This window comes from Parus major, chromosome 15, assembly GCF_001522545.3.
Source record: "Parus major isolate Abel chromosome 15, Parus_major1.1, whole genome shotgun sequence".
Lineage (NCBI taxonomy): Eukaryota > Metazoa > Chordata > Aves > Passeriformes > Paridae > Parus > Parus major.
In genome coordinates, this window is record NC_031784.1 from 2250610 (window position 1) to 2273870 (window position 23261).

A 23261-nucleotide genomic window follows, 5' to 3' on the forward strand; every position below is an offset into this window, starting at 1 on the left:
GCTCCAACTTAGGCAATTGATTGCCGAGCTCGGGTATCTGGGGACTGGTTGTTCCCCTCCTTGCTGTCCTGTTACCTACCGGCAGCTCATGAGGAAAATCAGTATTTTGTACCTCATGGCACAAGGAGGTTGTGACAGAATTGCAGGAAAAAGCTGGTCTGTGTGTCACAGTGTTGTACTTCTGGGTGTTACAGTGTTACATTTCTTATCGTTCATCACTCTCATTCCCCTGCACTGGCGTTTTGCATCTGCCAAAAGTAGGTAATTAATACTGTATTCACAACATGCAGCACATGTCAAAGTCATTCCAGGCTTGGCTTTTGCAGCCCCACTGCTATTTCTCCTCACTAGCTCCAGTGTTTGATATTATTCATCATATCTTGTCCAAAATAAAATGCATCCTTCCTACTCTGCACACAGCAAATGGAAGGACTAAAATTATTTCCAGACACATTTAACTTATTTGTAGAGACTCATCTGGAGCATCTCTTCCTGTGGAAATAAGAAGATCCAAACTTTCACAGTCACACCTGAAAGCAAAAATACTGAAAAACCTGACCAGAAAAATACATTTTGGTTTCATTTAAATTCCTCTGTAAGTGGATCCATGCCAGCAAGCTGCTTGCGTGTGTAAAATCTCCACTGATCCTCGGAACATGTGCTCAGTAAAGACTCTTTCTGTGCTCTTGCGGAGAAGAGCCTAATACCCCTAATATTGATGTGCAGCTGCTGTGTGCGCTGCAGAACGGCTCGTTCACCCCATTCCATGTGCATCCGTCAGCCTCCGTTCTCTTCGGGAGCAGGGGAACATCGCCTCCCGTCCATCCTGGTCCGGACGTGTCAGCTCCGGACACTGCGCTCGCTGTTGGGTCCCACGGACACACCCGCGGCCCCTGCCCCTGCTGCGAACCCACTCCAGCGCAGGGCATCGTCTGCGTGGGACCCGAACCCCAAACACGGGCAGCTTCGAGCTCTGCCCGCTCAAACTCCCGGCTGCGCTCCCCGGACGGTACCGAGAGCCCTCCGGGTGATGCTCGGCACAAGCAGCGAGCGGAGAGCGCCCGCGCTTGGCGATGCTCCTCTCCAAAGGGGGCAAACAAAGCCCCGCGGAGCAGCGAAGACCCCCGCGACTCCTCCCGGCGGGGATGGCCCCGGGAACCGGGAGGCGCGGGGACCGCGGGGACCGCGGGCATGCGCGGGGCCTCCCCCGGCCCGCCCTGCACCGGGCATTGGCCGCGGGCGGCGGGGCGGTGGTGGCGGGGACGCCGTGCCCGCCTCCCGCCGCCGCTCCCCCAGCGCCGCCCGGCCAAGTTTAAACACCCCCGGCCGAGCCGCCCGGAGTTCGCGGGAGTTGCCGGGGGCCGCGTCCCGGGCGCGGGGCAGCGGGAGCGGCTGCAGGGGAACCGCCCCGCCCGGAGCGAGCCCCGCCGCCGCCTATGCGGGCGCCGCGGGGCCGGGCGAGCCATGGACGGCGGCGGGGCGCCGCCCGCCCTGGAGAAGAACGCGGCGGAGCTGACGGTCATGGACGTGTACGACATCGCCTCGGCCGTGGGGCAGGAGTTTGAGCGGGTGATCGACCAGCACGGCTGCGAGGCCATCGCCCGCCTCATGCCCAAGGTGGTGCGGGTGCTGGAGATCCTGGAGGTGCTGGTGAGCCGCAACCACATCAACCCCGAGATGGAGGAGCTGCGCCTGGAGCTCGACCGCCTGCGCCTGGAGAGGATGGACCGCATCGAGAAGGAGCGAAAGCACCAGAAGGTGCGGGAGGGGGCCGGGGGGACGCGGTGGGGCAGGGCTGCCCCCGCCTGCCGCAGCCGCCCTGGGGGAAGCCGGGCTCCGGCCCCCCCGCCGCCGTTCTCCCCCCGCCGCCGCCGGGAAAACAAAGAGCGACGCCGGGGTGCGGGCCGGGATGCCGCGGAGCCGCGGGAGCGGGCGGGGCACGCGTGCGGTACAGCCCGGGCGGGCTCACGGGCTCGGCGCGGATGCTGCCTTAGCGTCGCTGAGGCTTTGGGCGTGTTGTTGTTTTTTGTTTCCTTCCCTCCTGGAAGTTTCCTCCCTCCTTCCCTTTCTCCACCCCTTCCCCCAGACACTGCATTTCCTTCCCCTGTGTCTCCCCGGTTAGGACTCCTGCTCCATCCCCTCTCCCGACGAGAGGACAGTGCTGCTTCCTGCTAGGCCAGGAAAGGTCACTCACAAGAATACACTTTCCTCTCCGGAGCTGGGAATGATTTAGCAGTCTAGTTTTCCTGGCACAGACTTCGGGTTAGGCAAGTCATAGGCGAGAGATGGAGAACCGAGTGATTTCAGAGAGCAGAGCTAGAGCTGAAGAGTAGGAAAGAGCGCTCTGCCGGAATGCTGCTCCATCCTCTGATGGAGCAAGGCAAGATGTGCCTTGACTTGTTCTGAGGTGGTCATAGCATTCCCTGACCCCACTCCCATTAAAGCCCAAGGCAGAGAGCATTTCCCATACCCTGTTATTGCAGGACAGCATGCTCCAGTTACTGCAGTAAAAGTAGCAGATCTACTCTTCAAACCGTCTAGATAACTGATATAAGAAATGTTTCTTCTGGTAAATGACTGTGCTAAATCATCACTGCTGCCTCATGCCGTTCCTGATTCCACACACAGAATCAGGATAAACAGGAGACAGGGGGTTTCTGGAAGAGAGACCCCAAACTTCAAGGTTTGGCTCAACTGGATAAATCCCTGTTTTATATTTTAAAACGAGACAGCTAAAGGACCTTCACCTAGCATATGGAAAATCCAGGATTAACCCTGCAACATTTTGCAGAGGGAGTCTCAGGGCAGTGTCTGAAAAGGAAGATAAAAGACATTTAATGTACAAAGCCTTGATAAGGCTCAGGAGTACGAAAAAAGAAGGTCTAGAGAATAGATACAAATATGCTGGATATTTACCAAAGGCTGCATGAAGCGGATACTGAACAGACCCAGTGTCATTGTACAAGTTGTTCTGTGTAGATGTTTCTGAAGTTCTTGTAAGTGTTAAAAAGTTTCCTGAACATGTCAGCTGATCTCTCTGCCAGTCAACCACCTCTGCTCCACTCTGTCAGCTTCTCTGAGGGTCATCAAGTGGCTCAGGGAGTGTTTAAACAATCTACTTCAGTCTAAACAGGTTTTAACAGGAAAATAAACTGCATGATACATACCATTTTTTAATCATGCTGGTTCCTAGTTCACCATGTCCCTGTGGAACTGTGGTTTCACATCTCTGCTCCAGTGTGAGGGTTTGAAGACTCTTTCACAGGACAGGTGTCTGATAAGCAGAAAAAAATAGACACTGAGAAATAGTTTTTGACCTCAAAGCCGCCAAAAAACACCCAGAAAAGATTTTAGTGGTCCTTGCAAGCATCAGTTAATGAGATTTCAGCACTTAAACTTTATGTGGGAATCTGTTTTACGTGTCCTCTGGCTCAGCACCCACTACCTGGGGCTTCCTGAGCTCCCTGGCCCATGGATGTGCCTCCCCTGTCTGGAACTTCTGTTAATGAGGATTCAGAAGTTAATTTCTGCTCCAATTCATTGGGCTCTTCAATAGCAGTAAAATGACAAAGTTTGCCCAGGCAAACCTTGGCATAGCTGTGTGTTTACAGTGCAGCCACATATAAGTGATATAAGTTTAGGTTGTTTGGGGGTTTGTGTGCATTCCATTTTGGTTTTATCAATATGCTTGTAAGTGATGAATGTGCTGGTTTATTGCTAAAATAGGTCACTGCGTTATTTTAGCTACAGAGTTGTAGCAGGCAGCATCACTGTAAATAGTCCAGGTTTTTGGAAATATCAATTTCATTACAGATTTACTTTTCTCTCAAGTTAAAGAGTTTCAGGTAAAATAGGTGATTAATGACAATTTCTTTCCTTTTTAATAATTAGCTCTGCATAACTTACCACACCTCTGCTATTTATTATTCTTTGCCACATAATGCTTTCTGCAACACTTTTAGCAGCAATACAGTAATAAATGCTGGAATAAAATGGCATTTGGACCCAAAAGTCACCAGGAACATGAGTTCCCATTATCAGAGCATTCATTCAAAGCAGAGAGCTATCCTTTAATCTCTCAGCAGAGTTTATTTTAGCCTCGAGCTGTGCTTGGCTGGGTTGTTGTCTGAATGTGTTTTGTCGTTAGGTAGGAAAGGGGCATGTGGATGGATGTGAAAGTCAGTGGTGACTCAGCCTGGCTCCAGGGATTTGCATGCAGCTTTTTGTTTGAAGAACATAAGTGAAAATGGAGCAGGGAATGCCCCCCACTGCAGAAGTGAGATATAGAAAAGCTTTTGGAACAAGCAAGGCTCTAAATACAACTGTTTTGCGTGAGGATGTTTTACTTTTTGTCCTGACTTGACCTTCATGAGGATTGGTGACAGCTGCTCTTGACACAGAGTGTCCCCACAAATGGGAGCTGTTTTGACTGGCCTGGCTGCCATGGCACAGGCACCACCCAGGACATTCCAAGAGAACAATTTACATAGGAAGCAGCAGGGTTTGGGCTTGTGTTCACCACGTGCACCAGGAGCTCTGGCTTTGCTGCACTGGATGACACACTCATCAATTTACATTTGTGTTTCATAACAGGAGTGTAGCCCAGGCTGTTCTGTCAGAATGAGCATGTCCAGCCCTGAGTTCCTGGCCCTCGCTCTGGGATGCTTTGGGGGCTTTCTAACAGCTTTCCTGGGATGCAGGAGAGAATTGGTGCTTGTGTTTGGTTCTTTTTCTAACACAGCTGCATCCTTAACCATCCTCCCATCAAAGCAAGGCATAAGGAGCCATCCTTTGGGTAACTGGCATGTCAAAAATGTTTGCATCAGGAATGATCCCCTCAGATATTTACATTATCATATAGCAAAGGGGACTGTGGTGGCTGATTTCCTGGTGGTGGCATTAGAAAAGCAGATGTCTTCTAAGAAACTCAAAGTAATCTCATTTAATTGTTTTCCATAAGAATCAGTAGGATCATTACTAGTTTGATCTGTAAATGGTCCAGGCAAAGACTCTTAACATATTTTAAAATATGTGTTGTCCTGATCTACCTTGTAGGAATTAGAACTGGTGGAGGATGTCTGGAGAGGAGAAGCACAGGATCTTCTTACCCAAATTGCACAGCTGCAGGAGGAGAATAAACAACTGATGACAAACTTGTCTCACAAAGACATTAATTTCACAGAAGAGGAATTTCAGAAGCATGAAGGCAAGTTTGCTACTTCAATTTCAGTCCTTGCTTTCTTACAAAAAAAAATGCTTTATCAAAATACTTTGACTGGATATTCTGGTGTGGTTTTTCCTTGTAGATTAGTTCAGATCTGGGTTTTGAAGTCTTGTTTGCTTATTTATTTTTACTTTTTGTTTGGCTGAGAAGCATCTCTGGAAGTAAAGTCTAGATACACCTTTTCTCGATATTCTGTTATTCTTCAGAATAAAATATTCTGAAGCCCTTCTTATGTTTTTTAATACAAACAGAATAATCCATTTAAGTGTTTATTTCACACTTTATGCACAAAACCGAGGGCAGATAGATCTCACTGTAGCAACTGAAACAATTACCAGCCTCAGCTCTGACCCACAGCTCAGCCAACAGCTCTTTCCCAGGAGCAGAGGAATAGATGTCCCTTTGCTCCACCATTCCCAGCAAAGAATTCGAGGTTGTGAGATCCCAACTCCATTTCCCAATGTCCTGACTGAGCAGTCTGAAAGCAGATCACACACAGCTGAGCCATCACAGCTCTCCAGTGAGCATTAGGAATGAAGGGATTCCTTCTCCAGGCTCCAGAGGCTGGGATTAAATGGAGGCTTGCTGGAGGTGAATTAAACTGTCCAACACTGTGGAAGTTCCACTTGCTCTCCCTGAGGCTCAGTGCTGCTCACTTGCACTGGGGAAGAGTACAATGAAACCTTCAAAAAGTAAAAATTGTTAAACCTCTCAAGATACTTTTAAAAACAAATGCAATGCTTTCAATTTAGGAGTCAATTAGTGGCAAAGAAGTAGCTCAACATCAGGCTGACAACCTTCATGCAAAATTCAGAATGGCAGTAATGAGTCATGGACTATGAAGACTGACATTGTGTTATAAAGAACCAGCTTCCCCTTTCTTTTCTTTTTTTTTTTTCCTTCTTTTTTTCCCTTCCAGTGGCTATCTAGCTCACTGCAGCTCATGTGCTTGCATTTAAATATAGCCATACTCTTCACATCCAGCCAGCCAAGCAAATGCCAGACGTGCTTTTCTTGTTATTTTTACTGTCTACCCATGTATGACAACACAAACAAAACCTATAAGCCCATTCCAGAGCTTAGATTCTGAGATCACTGATATTCTTTGTCCAAAACATTCAGTTTAAGTGAAATCTTTAATTTATATCAACCCCATTTAATTATTGGGATCTATTATATCAAACCCAACTGGTTTTCTTTTAGGACATATTGTCATTAATGAGCAGGGATAGATTTGTCTCAAATTACTTGTTTGGATAGTCAAAAGCAGTTCTGCTCTTTTTCAGTCTCTGATGTAGAGTCCAGAGAGGCAGGATTTCAAGCTCAATACTGGACTAATTATTATAATACTGGACAATTAGCTGGACTAATTTTGAGCAGACTCCAATTCTCCTATCTGAGCATGGTTTAGCACTGTGATCGTGTCTCCTCTCAGCGCTGGCCCCGGGGATCAGCAGCTCACTGCTTACTCACCAGACAGGGAGAGGGGTTATTTTACACGGGCAACTGAGGCCACTGATTTGGGTGTGCAAGACCTTGAGAGTCAATCTTGCCAATTAACTCTGAGAGCCTCATTTGAGCATGATGAAGTTTTTGTGGGAGAGGCAGAGGCAGTCCTGTGCAAGCAGGAGTGTTCTGTGCAGTCTGAGCAGAGCAGGGTTCGTGTGAAAGGACCTGTGGCAGAGCACAAAACACAAGGGAGGGGTTAAAGATGAGCCTGTAACACCCATTAAAGCGACTCCTCCCTTGCACAGAGCACTGCTTGACTGCTGACTGATTGGAATATCCTAGGAAAATGCCACATGCAAACTTGACCCAAGTGTGTCAAACAGGACGAGCAGGCTGCTGTGCCACTGCAGGGGAGCTGCTGTCTCAGCCTGGCTGTGGGAAGGGACAGGCAGCAGGATGGCAGCATTTGTGTGACCCTCCTGTGCTGCAGGACCTACAGTTCCCTTCAAAAGAGGTGTTGAACTTGTTTTGAGTATTTTGGTAATGGTGCCACAGGTTCTGCCTGGCACTTGGCCTGTAGTGATAGATATGGTATGGACACAGCACTGAACAGATCACTAAACATAAAGAATGTTCTTTTTTGCCCCCCCCCCCCAGTTTATTTTCTTTCTTTTTTTGGTGTCCTCCCCTCCAGCTGCTTTCCTTTCTGTTGCTGGAACAACACCAGGATCACAGCAACCCACAGGAAGCTGCTCATAGGATGTGTCTGGGGAAGCCGGCTGGGTGTGCCATTTAAGATCTTACAGTTATTAGAATTTGAACCATTTAGAGATAATTATTTTACATTTAGGGCACTTAGTGATTTCCCTCTCCTCTCTCCTAGTGCCTGAGGAAATGGCAGAAGATGTGACTGTTTCACAAAATTCCCCACCTTTCCCCCCCCACTTCCTGAAATAAAATTTGTAGTGATCTGTGCACACAATTGAAGCCTTTTAGGTTCACCAAATGTTAGCAAGAAAAATGAGCACAGTGGGAGGAAAAGTAGTCAGCACTGAATGGTACTTTTTCTTTAAATAGCACCTGCTATCTAGAGATCTCAAAGCATCTCACAAGTACTAATGGATACAGCTGCATTCACCAGTGCTACCTCTTCACCAGTCTAAAGTTTCACAGCAGTCCCTCTACTTCAGGGCAAAGTTTTGGATTCTTCTGGTTTTAAATACAGCTGATGTTTCAGTCCTCAGCCCTGAGACTGTCTGCAGTGAGGGGATGCAGGAGCCTGCAGAGGTTTGTGAGTGCAGAGAAGTACCAGACCTGTGTTGTGGTAAAGGAATGTGGATCTTTTAGAATAGTTAAGCAGCAGTTTGTGTTTGTGACACTTGTTCTCCCTGGTGGGTATGAGCTGGTACCACACCAAAGAATTAAAATTACCCTGTGAAGAGCTAGAACCCAGAGCAGCACAGAGCTGATAAAAACCAGGGTCCAGAAATAGAGCAGGCAATGTACCACAGAATTAAAAGGGACGAGAAGGTAATACTAGACTGTGAACACCGTGTCACTGGCAGTTCTTTTCTGGGGTTTGACAGGAACACATCCTGTGAACCAAATCTCTGGCCAGCCTGACCACCAGTCCTTTTCCCAGCAGAGCAGTTCCCTGCTCTCTGCACAACCACAGCTCTGGTCCTTTAGCACTGAGGATTGGAGCTGCTGTTCCCCCTGTTTGCTCTGCTCCACTCCCTGCATGGCAGTCCACATCCACCAGTTACTCCCTTTCCTTCTCTGAGGTTTGTCCTGCTCTATTCTATCATCCATCAGTTCATTCTGTAGCTGACCTGTGAGCTGGAGTTCCTAAAGACAAGCAGCTGAATTCTCTTGTGGGAACAACTCTGGATTTCTCTGATGAGGGAAGAACAAAACCAGAAAGACTGAGCTGATGTTAGAAAGTAGAGCCTTTCCTGGCTGGATGCATTTGATGCATAAAGATACATATTTCTGATGTGGGAGCTGCTTTAATATATTATAAAGGAAGCAACTTCCCAGCCACCCCAGAGTGGGGAGTGAATTAGCACCACTTGCAGTTCATAAATGGAAGAAGCTGAAGACCCACATAACAAAGTACTTTGCCAAAATTAGTAGAGTTAGCAGCAGACCCTGGATTTGAGCTCCTGCTTGGGCTGGATTTTGGCCAGAGGAGCCACACACTGCCCTGGTTGCAGGGTTTTTCATCCTCAAGGATGTTGTGCAAGGTGATTTCATGTGATAGTTCAGGACCATCAGACTGCACATCTCTGTGCCATTCTCAGGGAAGGTCAGTGCAGGAGGTTCATCATCTCACCGAGTTAAAACCTCTGGTCTGTGTCTGCTCTCAAGAGCCCACCACTGCAGTGCCAGGTCCATGTTATCTTTGCAATGGCAAATAGAAGAATGCTTCCTGTTTTGTGGTTTATGACATTTCCTAATGATTCATTGGTCAGATTTAAGGTGAATCTAACCCATTTTTTATTTTCAGACAGCATCAGTGTTGTGTTCTTGGCAATGTTCCAAACTCCTTTCACCAGTGAAATGCTATGAAGTATTTTTTTTTCTCAAGTACAGTTACTCTAAATATGAATTACCACACAATAGGATGGGAAAAGGGTGGCAAAACATGAGGAGAAAATATGTGACCATAATTCAAACTAAATTTTGGTTCTACATTCAGGGTGGGGGTACCCTCTGAAGGTCCTGTTTAATTTTCTTTTCACCAAACACAAAACTGGATTTCAACTGAAAATCAGTCTAGTTCAGTGCTCCTCAGCTGGTTTGGATCCAGATGCAATCCACAACAGTGGTATGTTGTTTACATATTATTGAAGATCCAGACCATCTTTTTTACAGTTTTCACAAGGCCTTGGCCAGCTGATTCCAGAGACAATCACAGAGATAACCGAGCTCCCTGGGGCATGGTGTGAACATTGATGTAAAACTACTAAGCCAGCAAGATGCAGCACTGTCACTCACTGTTATAAATGTTTCTGAGGACTGTCAGTTCCTTTTTTAAGGAGTCTCTGTGCAGTGGCGTTATGGAGTGGATTCTGTCATCAGTGTTCTCTGTTACCCTTGAAGTAACCTCTAAAGCATCTCTGTAATTCTACCAGCAGGCAACTTCCAGAGTCTACTTAAATATTTCTCATTGTTATTGTTCTCAGCCTCAGCAGCTCCTGACTGTCCTTAGTTTGTGTTTTATGGTTTGTTTTTTTTTTAACCAGGGATGTCAGAGAGAGAGCGGCAAGTCATGAAGAAGCTGAAGGAAGTGGTAGATAAACAGAGGGATGAAATCAGGGCAAAGGACCGGGAACTTGGACTTAAAAATGAGGATGTAGAGGCTGTAAGTGGCTCTTGGTCTTCCTATTTCTCTTCTTTCTCACCCACTCTTCCATAGCCTGGTTTTGAGTTTAAAGTAAATATGGAAAGTGTAAAGAATGCTGGATTAATAGTCCTGCAACTGAAGTGTCCAGCAGAGCTGTGGAGTGTCCAGAATGGTCAGGCTTCAGTGCAGTCCCACACCAGGGATGCAGTGTGCATCACCTCTGCATGAGAAGGGCACTGCTCAGCCCAGGCCACCCCTGCCAGCAGTGACCTGTTCAGGCTCAGCCTCAGATGAGTCACAGACTCCGCTGTGACTCCAGGCATGACATGAGATTTGGCACTTTCTGTGGAATGACCTGCTTACCCATATTTTGCTTCCCATTCCTCACTCTGCCTCATGTCCTTAGGCTGTGGGACTTTCCTGGCCTAGGTGATCTCTGCTCTGTCCAAGTGCCTCTGGCAGGTGCTGCAGCCTTTTGAGTTGGGGCTGTTCACACACACCCAGCAGGTCACATCCTGTCTTAGGAGAGAGCTTGGAGCTCAAAGCAAAGGACTTATAAACTGAACACTCTGTCTTGTCTTTCTTCTCCCCTGGGTTAAGATTTGATTCAGAATCCCATAAGGCACCCTATCCTCGAACTAATATCAGAAATGATGGATTTGCTTTTATCTGAAAAACTCCCTGTGCTGGGGGAATTTACTCTAGAAATCAATTAAATTTGGGTGACTGAAATTGTAGTAGATAATTAGATATTAGAAAAACTAATCTGGGGGTGAGGAGAGGGGGGGAATTTTTCACATTAAATGCAACGGGAACCCACTGCTTTAAGATGGTGTTTGGGACTGGGCCATCGTGGCTGAATGGATCCTGAGCTCTTGCATGGATGTTGTGCAGCTTCAGCAGCAGCAGAACAGGTTGATGAAAATTAACCACGACCTGCGGCACCGGATCACGGTGGTTGAGGCCCAGGGGAAGGCGCTGATCGAGCAGAAGGTGGAGTTGGAAGCGTATCTGCAAACCAAGGAGCAGGAGATGGGCAGCCTGAGAGCAGAGCTGGGGAAGCTCAGAGAAAAGCTGCAGGGTGAGAACACCCAGGCCAGCCAAAATGGGGAGGAAGTAAAGGTAAGGGGCACTTTGAATCATTTTTTAAACAGCCTTTTAAAAAGCTTTGGACTTCATACCAAGTACCTCTTTGCCTTTTGGCAGGGCTGTGGTATGTACACACCTACCCCTTCCCCCAAAGGAAAACAAACCAATTCCTTGGAGAGTCTGGGTTTTCCAAAGACAAACAGCCAACAGGAGCTTCAGCTTTGCCAGATCTGCAAATATTCAAGGCCAGATGGGTCACAGGGGTGCACGGGGGTGACAGTGGCAGATGAACCACAGTGGAACAGAAACTGTGCCAGAAGCAGTTCCAGAGTCAGGGCAGAGCTCTGCACACCTGGTCCCTGCAGTGCTTATGGCACTTTGGATCAGTCAGGACTAAGCTGCTTAAGTGCTACCAAATCAACATATAAATATTTCAAGGCACTTTTTTAGAGGAATCAACTTTGGCCTTATTTCTGCTTTTGCTTCCTATTAGAATTTGTGCAGTGAAGTGTTGTGAGCACAGATGTTTGTGAGAAGCAAATGTTCCTGCTGGCAGAGGCAGGCTCTTGCAGAACAGGCAAAGTGACAGTCTGCAAATGGAGCTGGGCTGAGATCAGAGCAGCAGGAATGCAAACCTGAGGGGAGCTTCCTGAGAAAAAGATGCACTGATCTGTTTATCCCTTAGTCCTCTTTATGGTTCCTGGTATTTTCCTTTGTGCCTATAATATTACTTTTTTATTCTTGAAGCAAACATACTGCCTTCCCTCTCCTAATGATGCTCTTACCATCCTTACTCTAGATCTAGTAGATTAACTACTCTTTGAGTAGGAAATGCAATAAGGGGTGTCGTGATATTTAAGAACTGAGAGGAGTTCTGTCACACAGAGTTGTTCAGCTTGATGCATTGGTAAGAGCTCCACGGTGTAAATGCCTGACAGACTGCAGCAGAGAGAAACATCCACTGAAACATCACTGGCAACAGGCAGGAATACACATCAAAAAGCAGAGACAAGTGCTGATGAGATACCTTGGTCCCCTGGGAACGTGACAGCCAGTGTTGTGTTAACATGTCACTGCCGAACGGGCAAGCACTGTATTAATAATGAAAAGGATTATTTCATTGCTGTTAATTCAGGATACCCAGCTTTGTAAATGGGGCTGGGGAGCCCAGGCCTGGAGCCAGCAGGAGTGAAAGTGTCCTCAGTGTCTGCAGAGAAAGGATGCATTCTTCACCTCTCTCCAACTCATCAGTTCCATGGCAATGGTGCCTCTTCTAATTAGAGCCGTCCCTGCTCCCCCTGCCAGGGCACTGCTCACACAGGAATTGCAGTGGCAAGCAGAAAGCTGGAATAGCTGCATGCTCCAGAATGGACATTGCTTGTTGGCCTCAGTCAAGGACATTTGCATTGAGTACAGGCTGCTCAGTCTTTGCTGATTTGAGCCAAATCTAGCAAAAATAGCTTATTTGGGCAGAGATGTGGGGCAAATATACAACCAAAAGAAGAGACATCAGCTCAGAGCTATATCTAGGAGGTGAAGAGGAGGAAAAATGTTTGGCTAATTTCCTTTGAGCCTCTAGTAAGGTTGCATCAATCTTAATTCCATGTAGTCTGTGCAAAGGAACGTGATTGGATGAAAAGGGTGATCAAACAGTGCCCAAGTGAGCATCACTCCACTGCCTCATCCCTGCAGGACAGGCACTGAAATTCACCTTGCACCAGCCTTAGCCATGTTCAGCCTGAAACCACGGATCAATGTATTGCAAAACCATTTCACAAACACAGCAGCTTAGAAAAGGGTGGGGTCAGGGTTACAAATAATGGACTGTGTAGGAATTTCACTACTCAACTCCTGATATTTCCAGCTTGTATCCCACCAAGCTGTCACTGCCACACAGGAGCTCTGAGACTGATCTCTGCATCCTCCCAGGAGGGTGAGTGGCTGATCTGGCTGCTGACAGCTCTGATTTCATGTGCTGGTTTCTATCAGTCCTTGCAAAAAGCATCACATTTCAAATGGACTTTGCTACATTTCAAATGTGTTTCCCTGGAACAGAGTGTCCTGCATTTATTTGTATTGTTATAAATCCTGCAGACCTCTTAAGTTTTAGAGCTGCTTTTCAGAATCTCAGTTCCAAGTACCCTTCCCAGAACCTTGTGATTTTTCATCATTTCTGTGCAGCCCCTGAGTGGAACAGCAGCACAGGACCTGAGCAATGGTCTCCTGTGTGCAGTGCTTACACAGACCATGTTTTCACAAACAGTTTGTGCCACAGAGTTCTGAGCAAATGCTAGAAGAGACAGGAAGCAGCCTCACAGACCTGGGAATCAAGACTCATACCTAGAGAGCAAATTCTGGCTTGTTGGGAACCACAGAAACTGGGTTGTGGGAGATAAAATTCCTCCAAGCTTCCAGTGAACTCTTAGAGGAAAAGAAGAGGCAGGAGTGCAGGTGTATAAACACCTAAACTGCAGTTTTCTGCCACTTTGTAGCCAGGTCTGGTGCTAACACCCCTCCTGGTTTTTAATGAAAGCATAAGTGGGGATAGAAACTTAAATCTCCACTTTTTATCTTACATTATAAGAAGACACCTCTTTATGGGAAGAGCTGGAAGGAAGTGCATAACCTTTTAGTGTTAATATAAAAAACTGACGTTTGGTTTACTCCATTTGTTAAAATTATGAATTCCTAAAACTGACTTATCAAAAATTGGACATTTGAATTGGATGGTGAATTTAAAGCCCACATTTCATTCCCTAGGCAGAACCAAACAATGATGATTGTCTCTCTGAGTCAGAAAAGATGGCATTGGACTTAAAAGATCCCAATCGCCCAAGATTCACCCTGCAGGAGCTCCGGGACGTCCTTCATGAGAGGAATGAACTGAAATCTCGAGTGTTTCTGCTTCAAGAGGAGCTTTTATATTACAAAAGGTGGGTTACATCTCCTCTCCTGTTGGATGATGTGCTATGGGGAGCCACAGGGCAGGTTTAGAAACAATAAATGTGCTCTGAAGTTCTGTTCAAGTTTGTGTTTCTGCACAGGCTTGTGCAGAGATTGCAGGAATACAGCCTCAGTTTGAACCCAGCACCTCAAACTTGTCCTTCCTAACTCCCAGGTCAGCCCTGAATCCTAGAAAGATTACAAACATTTAATACATTTGAATTTCAAAAATGAGGATAAGAGTGGGTCTAAAATGAAAATTCTAGACCTTTTATTCTATCCATTCCTCTTCTCCCTCTCCTTGTCGCAATGGGAAGAAAATATTGCATGGAGACTCAGTTCTAGGTGCTGATCCTTGGTTGATAAAAAAATCTTCAGTTGATTTGAATGGGTTTTGAACAGATCTTTTTGCATTCCTTCATCAACAGTGCTACCTCAGGCTGAATTGTAGATCTCAAAGTGCTTCCATGGCTTGGGAGGAGAACATTAATTATCTTTTCTTTCTTTCAAGTGAGGAAATGGAAGAAGAAACTAGATCCCCACAGCCAACACCCATAATTCAGCCAAAACCCTCAACTCAGCCTGAATCTGGAATCAAACGACTGTAAGTAGCATCTTTATAAAGCATACTGGGTATAGTCTGTAAATACCAAATGTTTCTTATGCATAGGACTGTTTTAAAGACTTTTAAAATTTAGATAACCACATTCCTACTGTATATGAGAGAGACACTGAAAGAACACTAGGCAGATGTGGAAAAACTGCTGGTTTTACCCAAAACTTTTGCCTAGATCTGGGACAACTTTCAGTCTTGAATTATCATTTTCCCATGACCTCACTGTGCCCATTTCACTGTTGACTGAAGCCTTTAGACCCTGACTTGCACTACGTGGGCAGCACAAAAACTTTCTGTTTGCTGAGCAAATTTGCAGCTGAGAGGATGGGCACTTGTTTGGCTAAAAGAACCCCACCTTTTTTTCTGAAATATTAATGCTGCTGTTGGAACCAAAGCTTGTTGTCAGAGATGTGCTGTTACTAGTTTATCACTTAATTATGAAATCACTGTGTTGGCCAGTCTTTTTCTCTGTTGAAACTCCCTCCTGTGCATTTATTTATTCCAGATTAAGTCTTCTAATCTCATAGCAACTCTTCAATATTTTTGTGATACTGGGAGCTTTACATTTTTAACTGCATAGGTGATTTTGGAACAGTTGTTTCCATATAAAGAGCTCTTCCATCCTGTCCCCACATCCACAACCTTCAGTCCTTGTTCAGTAACAGCCCTGAGTGAGAGTAAATTCCATAGGAAGATTTGGACTGACCCAAAGCACCATGAAGTAAGGAGGGTATTGTTGATTATTTGCAGTATACTGCAGCTTTCTGTCTGTGCTGAGTGAACCTTTCCTCTCACATGAGTAGAAAATACGAGTTTGGACTTCACTTTTCATTCTGCAGCGATGGTGATGATGATGATGATGATGATGATGATACTGTGTTGCACAAGATCTTCACTGTAAAGTTTCTCTTTTCTTTTACATTTCTTTTAGAGCTTTTTTAAGCAAATTCAGTTGTAGGGAATGGCTGGTTTCAGCTCACACAGTTTGTGTTGTGCAGCTTCCATGTTTGATTTGAAATGGTGCCTTTGATGAAGCAAAGGCAGCATAAAAATGTAAATAGAGGTTGTAAAGCAGAGCATGTGTTGGTGAGGTATTAGCTTTGACTCTGCCTAAGCTGAAATTACTTCTTTTAGATGTCATGCTCTGTCCCCAGGTTTCACTCTGCTCTCTCTCCACTTAGCCATCATGTTAAATAAGGGAATATAAAACTGTCTACCAGAGTAATTTGAAGGATGGTAACAGTTTTCAGGTTTGTCTCATTCTTGCAGCCTGTCTGAATAGGATTTCTATCTAGGGGGTTTTATTTTCCTTCCCTCCTCCCCTCTCTGTGTGTTGTCAACACTGTATTTGTAGTTGGGCTTTAAAAAGTCAGGAAATGTCACTGCTGGGCAAACCAAAGAAGGCAAGTGTAGCTTCTGTCCTGTCCCAGCACCCTCCTGCCCCAGCTGCAGTCCCTGCCTGCTGCAAGGTGTCCCCAGAGCTCCCTTCTCCCTCTCCAGGGTCCCTCTGGCTGCCTGGGGAACACTCTGGCACATGAACTCTGTACCCAGTGATGTCATGAAAAACTTGCAGTGCTGCTTTCTGCATGCAGAGTGCCTTTACAGAGGAAAAATGGGTTTGCTTTTCCCTCTCTTTCAGAGTTTTCCTCCTGGTTAAACAAAAAGCTGAAGTACAAAAATAGGAGCCCTCCCAAGGGAAGTTTTGTGCTTGCCTGTGCAATGTGCCCTTTTTCCCCTCAGCATACAGAGTCTGAGGGAATGAGCCATATGGATGTGTAGCCTCTGACAACCAAGATGTGCTCAGGTGATTCAGTGCTGCAAGTCCATAAAGAAAGGAAAACAGAAGCTACAGAAATCAGCATTTTTTCTGGGTTGGCACGTTTGGGGCAGTCTCTGAGTTCTGATCTCAGACTGACTGACTCATACATTTGTCTCTCCCACATCACATGACAGAGTTTTAATGAAATAATGTAACCAGGAGGCTTTACTGAGGAGGAAAAGTCCAAGGATTAAAAATGCTCCCTCTGTTTGGAGCAGAAAACACCCTTTTGTTTTCTCCTTAAGACTATGTGCTTGTTTGTCACTGATGTCATGCTTCAAACAGCCAGGAGTTTTCTTCCTATTCTTGCAGTCTACAAAAGCTGGTGTGTCTGTCAGTTCTGCAGCTCAGGATGTGCCACGTTGCATAAAAATAGAAATCCTGGCTGCTGCTAATGATCCAACAGTGTTTACCCATTTGTTTTCAATTTTAATCTCAGAACAGCAGTTAGTGAGTTGGGGAGAGCTGCATTTGGTCACAAGTGAAATGTCTCTCGTGATTTCAACTTAATCTTTAATTGACATCAGTCCACAGTTCAAAAAAATATTTGGCACAAGGGAGAACCTCTGAGGAGAATCCCTAGACAAACAGAGGGTGTTGCAGGTACGGATGGAGGTGTGCTGGCAGGTGTGTGTGGGGCTGGCTGGGCACAGAGCACTTGGCTCTCTCAGCCTCTGCGCTGCATGGATTGTCTAATGCTCAGTGGAAGTGCTGAACCCTCACAAAGAACCCGTCTTGCTGTGAGCCAGCTCCAAAGTGCTCCTGCCAGAGCAGCTGCAAGGTTTCCCAAAAGCATTCAGCTGCCTGCAGTTGGCATCTTCCTGCATGAGAAGTAACACAGATTCTTTTGGAACAGACACACAGGCCCTTTAACCACGGAGTTTCTTAGGAGGTTATTTCAAGAGTTCACCTGCAATACTGGTTTTTAACTTGAAAGTATAAACTGTAACCTTTGTGAAATCTTTAACTATAATGCTGATCCTCTCTAACCCTGTGCCAATATCCAGTAGTCACAACAGTGTCCTGTTTTGTAGTTTTTAACATACACCTTCATCCTTCATTTCATTGTCTGTGCCTGTTTGTCTCTTGGAACAAAACCCTGCACTCTGCTCTGCATTGCTAGAAGTGGTCGTACCTTGATGAAATCCAACCCAGGTTGCAGGCTGCCTCACAACAGGAAAGTGGTATCTTTTAGAAACCCAAAAGCCATTGAAACTGCTACAATAACTGTTTTTCCTAAACAAGAGTTTTTTCACTGAGGAGAGCTGTCTTGGGTGATGCAGATCCCCCTCTCCCTGTAACGTGTCCTGTGTTGTATTTATAGTAACCCCATGTATCGTGTTTGCCTCTTTTCTTTTTAATGGAATGCTTTTTCTTTCCCTTGCTCCAGTCTTATCTCTTCTGTGTCTGTACTTTCCTGACCAGGATCTTTACAGCCATAATGCCCATGGTAGCAGCTGGATTGATTCCAGACGATCCCACATTGCAGCCAATAAGAAGACTTGTGTCCCTTGTAGGAATTTTTTTTAAATGTTTGGTACTGTGGTTTCCTCTTGCATGACCCTGTGTTAACAAGCACTGCTGGTTGCATTCTCCTGGCTGCCAGTGGGATCCCAGAGGATCAAAGTGCCAATCAGAATGACCAGTCAGTGTCAGTACTCATCCCAGTCCTCCATGCTCATCCTCAAACTGACATTTTATCACCTTTTGCCTTAATGTTGCCATGCTAAACAAATCATTATTCCTCGGAAAATCGGTGCAATATACAGTTCTAACCAGCATCTGTTAATTCTGCTTCCCAAGCAAGGCTATTCACAGTTCTCACCAATGCTTTTTGAGAAACTAGTTTCTAACAATTTGTTGCAATAATTAGTTAGAGTTACAGAATGGAGAGGCTGATTTCCACATTAATTTCCACTGTTAATTACAGGCTGTTGCTTTCATGTCTTTCTATCTATGCCCTGTATATTTTGTCTCTAATTATGTATTTTGGAATAGAGTGTAAACTCTTCATAATCAATTCTGTCATCCAATTCTTGGCTCTCCCTGGAAGACATACTGATAATTGTTAATGCAAAGTCTCTTTGCATTAGAACTGCTGCTTTAGTGATCTTTACATTTACAACAATGACACAGTTTCCTCTCCACACAGACAGGCTTTTTCCAAACATCCTCCATGAGAATTTTCTAGCCATAATAACAATTTTCATTGTTTCAGAAGGAATTAAAAAAGCTGAACCCTTTAGAGATTTACAAACTTATTTTTCTCCTGCTTAATTTCCTGATAATTACTGAGCTTTGACATTTGAAACTGACTGTATAAACACAGCAGTCCTTTGTGTGGGCTTCCAGACAGTAACCCTGAGCAGGCAGGACCAAATGTGCTCTGTAGAAAAGCTCAGTCACTTCTTTTATCAGCTGGAGCTGGCTCTGGCCCTGAAAATTCACAGTATATGTGTGTGAACTTATGAGCTCCTGTGATGAAGATGGTAGAAAAATATGAGGCTAATTAAGTGCAAAATACTTATTTCACTATTAAGGCTGCACATTTGAAGCCAGGAAATGCAAAAGTTCAGGTCCTGCTGGCACTGTTATTTATGTGCATTTAAGTTGTGTAGGGGTTTATTTCCCTTTCTAATCAACAAGTAATTATTCTTAATATTCTCAGTGTTTATCATCCAGCCTCCTGTGTATCGAGAGACATGGAAGGTGAAACTCCCTGGTCTGCACGAGGCAGCTGGGAGGGTTGGGATGGTGGTGCTGAGGGGGATGAAGGGAGAGTGGGAGGAGGGAGAATGCTGAGGAAGGTGAGCGTGGACTCAGGGCCAGGTTTATGCCCTGACCAATATTCCACCACCCAACAAAGCTGAGGTTATATTGGCACACCCCCTTACTGTGGAAGCATTTGGAATTCCTGTCCTGGATCACAATTGTGTGACACTTGATTCAGTGCAGGCAAAACAGTCTTCACCTCCTGAAGCTCACCCAGCACTGAGACCAAAGGGATCCACAGCCCACTCAGTCCTCTGGCAGCTGGAACCACAACTTTTGCATTTCTCAGCAGGCCTAAACACTGCACTAACACTTCTTGTACTGAACCCACAACAAACACTGAATTTGCCTAATCCAGTAACTTCATCCCATACAAATAAAATGATACTAAGGATTTTTCCAGCTGTATTTCTTAGCTGTATTAAATGGCTGTTGGTTCATGTACGTCATTATCTTAGAGCACCCGAGCTGTGTGACAGGAAATGACGTGCACACTCGTGTGCATTTGTTTAGAGCCTTCATCCTGCAAACTCTCATGCACATAGGTGCATTTATTCATTCATTTTTGCAGGAATCAAGTCTAGATTTCAAAACATCTACACTGGGAAAAAATGTGGAGACTTATTTTCTTATCTTGTAAACTTCCCTGCTGACAACCTTAAAAAAAAATATTCTATTTCTGCATTGTGGTAAAATATACAGATTTAATGCCAAAGATACCACTTTACTTATGCCAAGAAACTAACCTGGATCGTGTGGCTTTGTTATCTGAGGGCTGGGGAAGGGGGAACCTACATCTAAATGATACCTGCACCTTGAAGAGTCAACAGCATTTAGAGCTTACCTGAAGCTTCCCTAGCCAAACCGCTTGAGATTGCAATGACTCCATCCCTAACAACATTCTGACATGCACTCCCATCAGGCTGCTCTGCCTTGATTTTCTGCAGATGCAAACAGAGTCTTTTGCTCGGTGTTTTGTTGTGCTGTGTATTGGGGTGGGTGTTTGAAGTGCTTTCAGGATGGTTAACACTCTTCTTTCTTTTCCCTCCCTCGCTCCTCCCTTCCCGAAAGGTTTAGTTTCTTCTCTCGTGACAAGAAACGTATGCAGGCGTCACAGAAAAATGTCCACTTCCAGGAAACTTTTGGAGAATGGTCACATTCAAACAGAGATGACTCCTACATGGAACAAGGACAAGAAGCCCTGCAACACCTGTGACTAAAGCCCTGAGGTGTTTGGTTTGCTGCAGTAGATCTCGACAGGCTCGTAACAAGAAGCTTCTGTAAAGCATTGCGGCAGCTCCATCACTTTTACTTGCCTTGCACACCTCGGGGGTTATTTCAGACTCTCCAGAAGGGATCCCTCACTGTTCACTTGGTGACTGTTTGCTGCAAACAGGAACCCAAGCTATGTAGTAACAGTTGCTGACACCCTGGGACATGGAAGCTTCTAGATGACTTGTTTTATGCTGAATAACAAGTCTATGATCTCGTTCATGCATTAACTACAGTAACACAAGCTTCTTTAAACCAAAAAAGGACCTGTGCCATTATTAGAAGTTTGTTTGCAGTGTATATCTAGTGCAGGGCAAAGACTCTTTTACCCTGTTTGTTAACACTATTGGTTGTTTGCTTTTATTTCTGTAAGAATTTTTTCAAGAGGGATTCGACAGCTGGACGCCCTTGGTGGCAGCCCACAGCTCTGCTGTGTCCTGTCAGTGCCACTGGCATTGGCATCTTGCAGAGTCACCCCTTGGAAATCCACCTGACACAGAGATAACTGGAGTAGCCTTGAGAGGGACAGTGAGTGTACATTTCCCTTGTGCTTATAGTGCCTAAAGCATGAAGAGCCGATGTATGAGGTGAGCGTGCCTTGTGTTCTGCAGTATTAATGAAAAACAAATTGCTTACAGGGAGGAATCCTAACTCTTTAATTTTTTCCCTTCTTACCAGGGACTTCCTGGCAGTGTAGCAGGCAGCTGCTGTAAAGGGATTAGATCTTTCCCACAGACAGGTTTTTAATTAAGTCACTCTTCAGTTTCCTGTCTAGGTAAGACTGCCCAACTTCAGAGGGAAACACATCCTCAGCTGGCTGACATGAACTATTTCACTGACCTAGACACAACCCCAACCTTTTCTCTTGACTAAACACTACGTGGGCAGAACAGATGAATTCTGTGTGTGAGGCTGCTCCTCTGGTGGTGGCAGATGTCTGGGTAGCCCCTGTTACAGGGCTGAACTCGCCAGCAACAGCCCAGCAGCCAACCCCGGGGGCTGGATCTGCTTTGCAGCTGAGCTGGTGAGACCCCAGGCCTGGCCAAGGTTGTCCTTCCAACACTAAAACCCACCCAGTGCCAGTTCACTCCCCACCTCTCTCCACACACTCCACGAGGAAGGCAGCAGGTAGGAGAGGGTGTATCCATAGGAGAGGGTGCGTGTATCCATGGCTTCACCTGAGGACAGAGCTGAGGTGTCTCTGTGGCTTTGGCTGTGGGCTGGGGAGGTCCATGCTGGAGAGCACTGCTCATGGGGAGGATCTCATGCCAGCAGGGCCATGGGCAGCTTCTGCATGTGCAGCTCAGTGCCAGGGGCTGGGAGCAGCTGTTCCACCTGCTCTGTAGAGCCTCTTCTCAGGAGTGACACCAAGGACAGGAAAGACAGCTCAGGCTGGAAAAAAGCTCCAACTACTCCAGGCACTGAGTGCAGGAGGAACTCTCGAAGGACTCCAGAGAGATTAGTGCTGGCCAGTTGTTTTTAATACAGGGTGATCCAAGAGTGGATTTTTTATTTTGTGTGAGCAGTAAATGGTTCTTAGCCCATCTGTAGTAAAACCCTGGCAGTAAAACCTCTCCTTGCAATGGTGGGCTGTGTGCTGCCCTGCTCCTGGCTGTAACTGCTTCATTCCAACATGGACCTTCTGTGTGTTCTAGGTAGGGAAAGTCCTTATTGTGCCCCCTGGTGTCACTGCAGCTTGGGGCAGGGGGAACATGTGGCCTTTTATGAGACACAGTGACCAGAGTCCAACATGGGTATTGGGTAGATGTGGTTTTGCCTGGTTATGTTTTCGTAACATCCTTAAAACAGCAGCATTTTCCCCCTCCTGTTAAAAGCAACTCTTAAATGGGGGGAGTGTCTTAATTTAATGATACTTAAATTAGCAAGATCTGGCTTCACTTCCATATGAGAAAACAAAAGTGCAGTACAGTCACATCAGGCAGTTAAATTATGGATGACCCCATTGAGTCTGTCCCGAGTGCAGTTCAGTCGTGTGGCTCATTCAGAAGGGATGCAGTGAGCAGAAACAACGCCAGAATGTGGGCCTGAGTAAGCAGATCCCTTTGGAAATCAGCTGAGAGCAAAGAGCTGGGATAATGGAACTGCACAGACCCAACCCAAGCCAGTGCAGCACAAAGGAAATCTCCAGTCCTGGCGCACGTACAGCGGAGCCCGGGGCTCTGTCAGGCCAGTTCTGCAGCCAACAGCAAACCCCTGCACGAGGCAGGAGAGCCTTCCCCCATCTCTGCACCCATTACCTCAACCCCTCGCAGCCCCTCCTGACCTGCTGGCATTAACCACTTGTTCTCATGTTTGCAATGCTGCAGTCACACACCCCAAGTGCTGTCGGGAAGGATGGCGCGGAGGGAAGCGTTTGTAAAGATCTGAAGATCTGTCGTGTATTGTTTGTCAATATTCAAGGAAAATCTGCTTTTAGAAAAGGGGCCAGGATGCTGGCAGGTAAGGGGTGTAACAATCCTGCCTGCCAAGTGCAGGATCACTGACATTTTTTGGGTTGGTTTATTTTTTTTTTGGTTGGGCAGTAAATAATTTTAACGGTTTAATAAATATTTCTGAAAAACACCTATTTCTGCAAGACTTGTGTCCTTTTTTTTTGTGGAAAGTAATACTATCCATTCTTGGGGATGCAGCCTATGGATCTGTCTGTGTCTCCACATAAGGAACACATGGACATCTGGCCCACAGATAACCCCTCACCCAGGCAGCC

At 45.9% G+C, this 23261-nt stretch overlaps 1 protein-coding gene and 1 long non-coding RNA gene across 6 annotated transcripts; one reads left to right on the top strand and one right to left on the bottom strand.

Annotated features, from left to right (window-relative positions):
• The first annotated feature begins 1261 nt into the window (after positions 1-1261).
• RILPL1 (Rab interacting lysosomal protein like 1) lies at positions 1262-23116 on the top strand. 3 transcript variants are annotated; one of them, XM_015643878.3, is made up of 8 exons: positions 1262-1758; positions 5056-5206; positions 9922-10040; positions 10917-11144; positions 13872-14044; positions 14566-14658; positions 17915-18002; positions 20333-23116. In XM_015643878.3, exons 1-8 carry the CDS (start codon positions 1465-1467, stop codon positions 20336-20338), a joined length of 1152 nt encoding a protein of 383 aa, XP_015499364.1. In that variant the 5' UTR covers positions 1262-1464; the 3' UTR covers positions 20339-23116. The 3 variants fall into 3 exon arrangements, with proteins under 3 accessions (XP_015499364.1, XP_015499365.1, XP_015499363.1); XM_015643879.3 differs by lacking the exon at positions 17915-18002 and adding an exon at positions 17017-17092 and having other exon boundaries at positions 1296-1758; positions 20333-20416; XM_015643877.3 differs by lacking the exon at positions 17915-18002 and having other exon boundaries at positions 1300-1758.
• Positions 2813-20339, bottom strand: LOC107211640. Of its 3 annotated transcripts, none has more exons than XR_004499610.1 (5): positions 20106-20339; positions 6698-6898; positions 5560-5907; positions 5049-5121; positions 2813-3274 (listed from the first exon to the last, which is right to left on the bottom strand). It is a non-coding gene; the product is annotated as an uncharacterized LOC107211640 (long non-coding RNA). The 3 variants fall into 3 exon arrangements; XR_004499609.1 differs by lacking the exon at positions 20106-20339 and adding an exon at positions 10843-10952; XR_004499608.1 differs by lacking the exons at positions 5560-5907; positions 6698-6898; positions 20106-20339 and having other exon boundaries at positions 5049-5135.
• Positions 23117-23261: the final 145 nt, after the last annotated feature.

What these genes read in the sequence shown, in the direction of transcription:
- RILPL1 (XM_015643877.3), top strand. Translation starts at nt 1,465, where the DNA reads ATGGACGGCGGCGGGGCGCCGCCCGCCCTGGAGAAGAACGCGGCGGAG. An exon ending in GGAATTTCAGAAGCATGAAG is followed by an intron (nt 5,207 to 9,921) that starts GCAAGTTTGCTA and finishes TTTTTTAACCAG; the next exon opens with GGATGTCAGAGAGAGAGCGG. An exon ending in AAAATGAGGATGTAGAGGCT is followed by an intron (nt 10,041 to 10,916) that starts GTAAGTGGCTCT and finishes GATGTTGTGCAG; the next exon opens with CTTCAGCAGCAGCAGAACAG.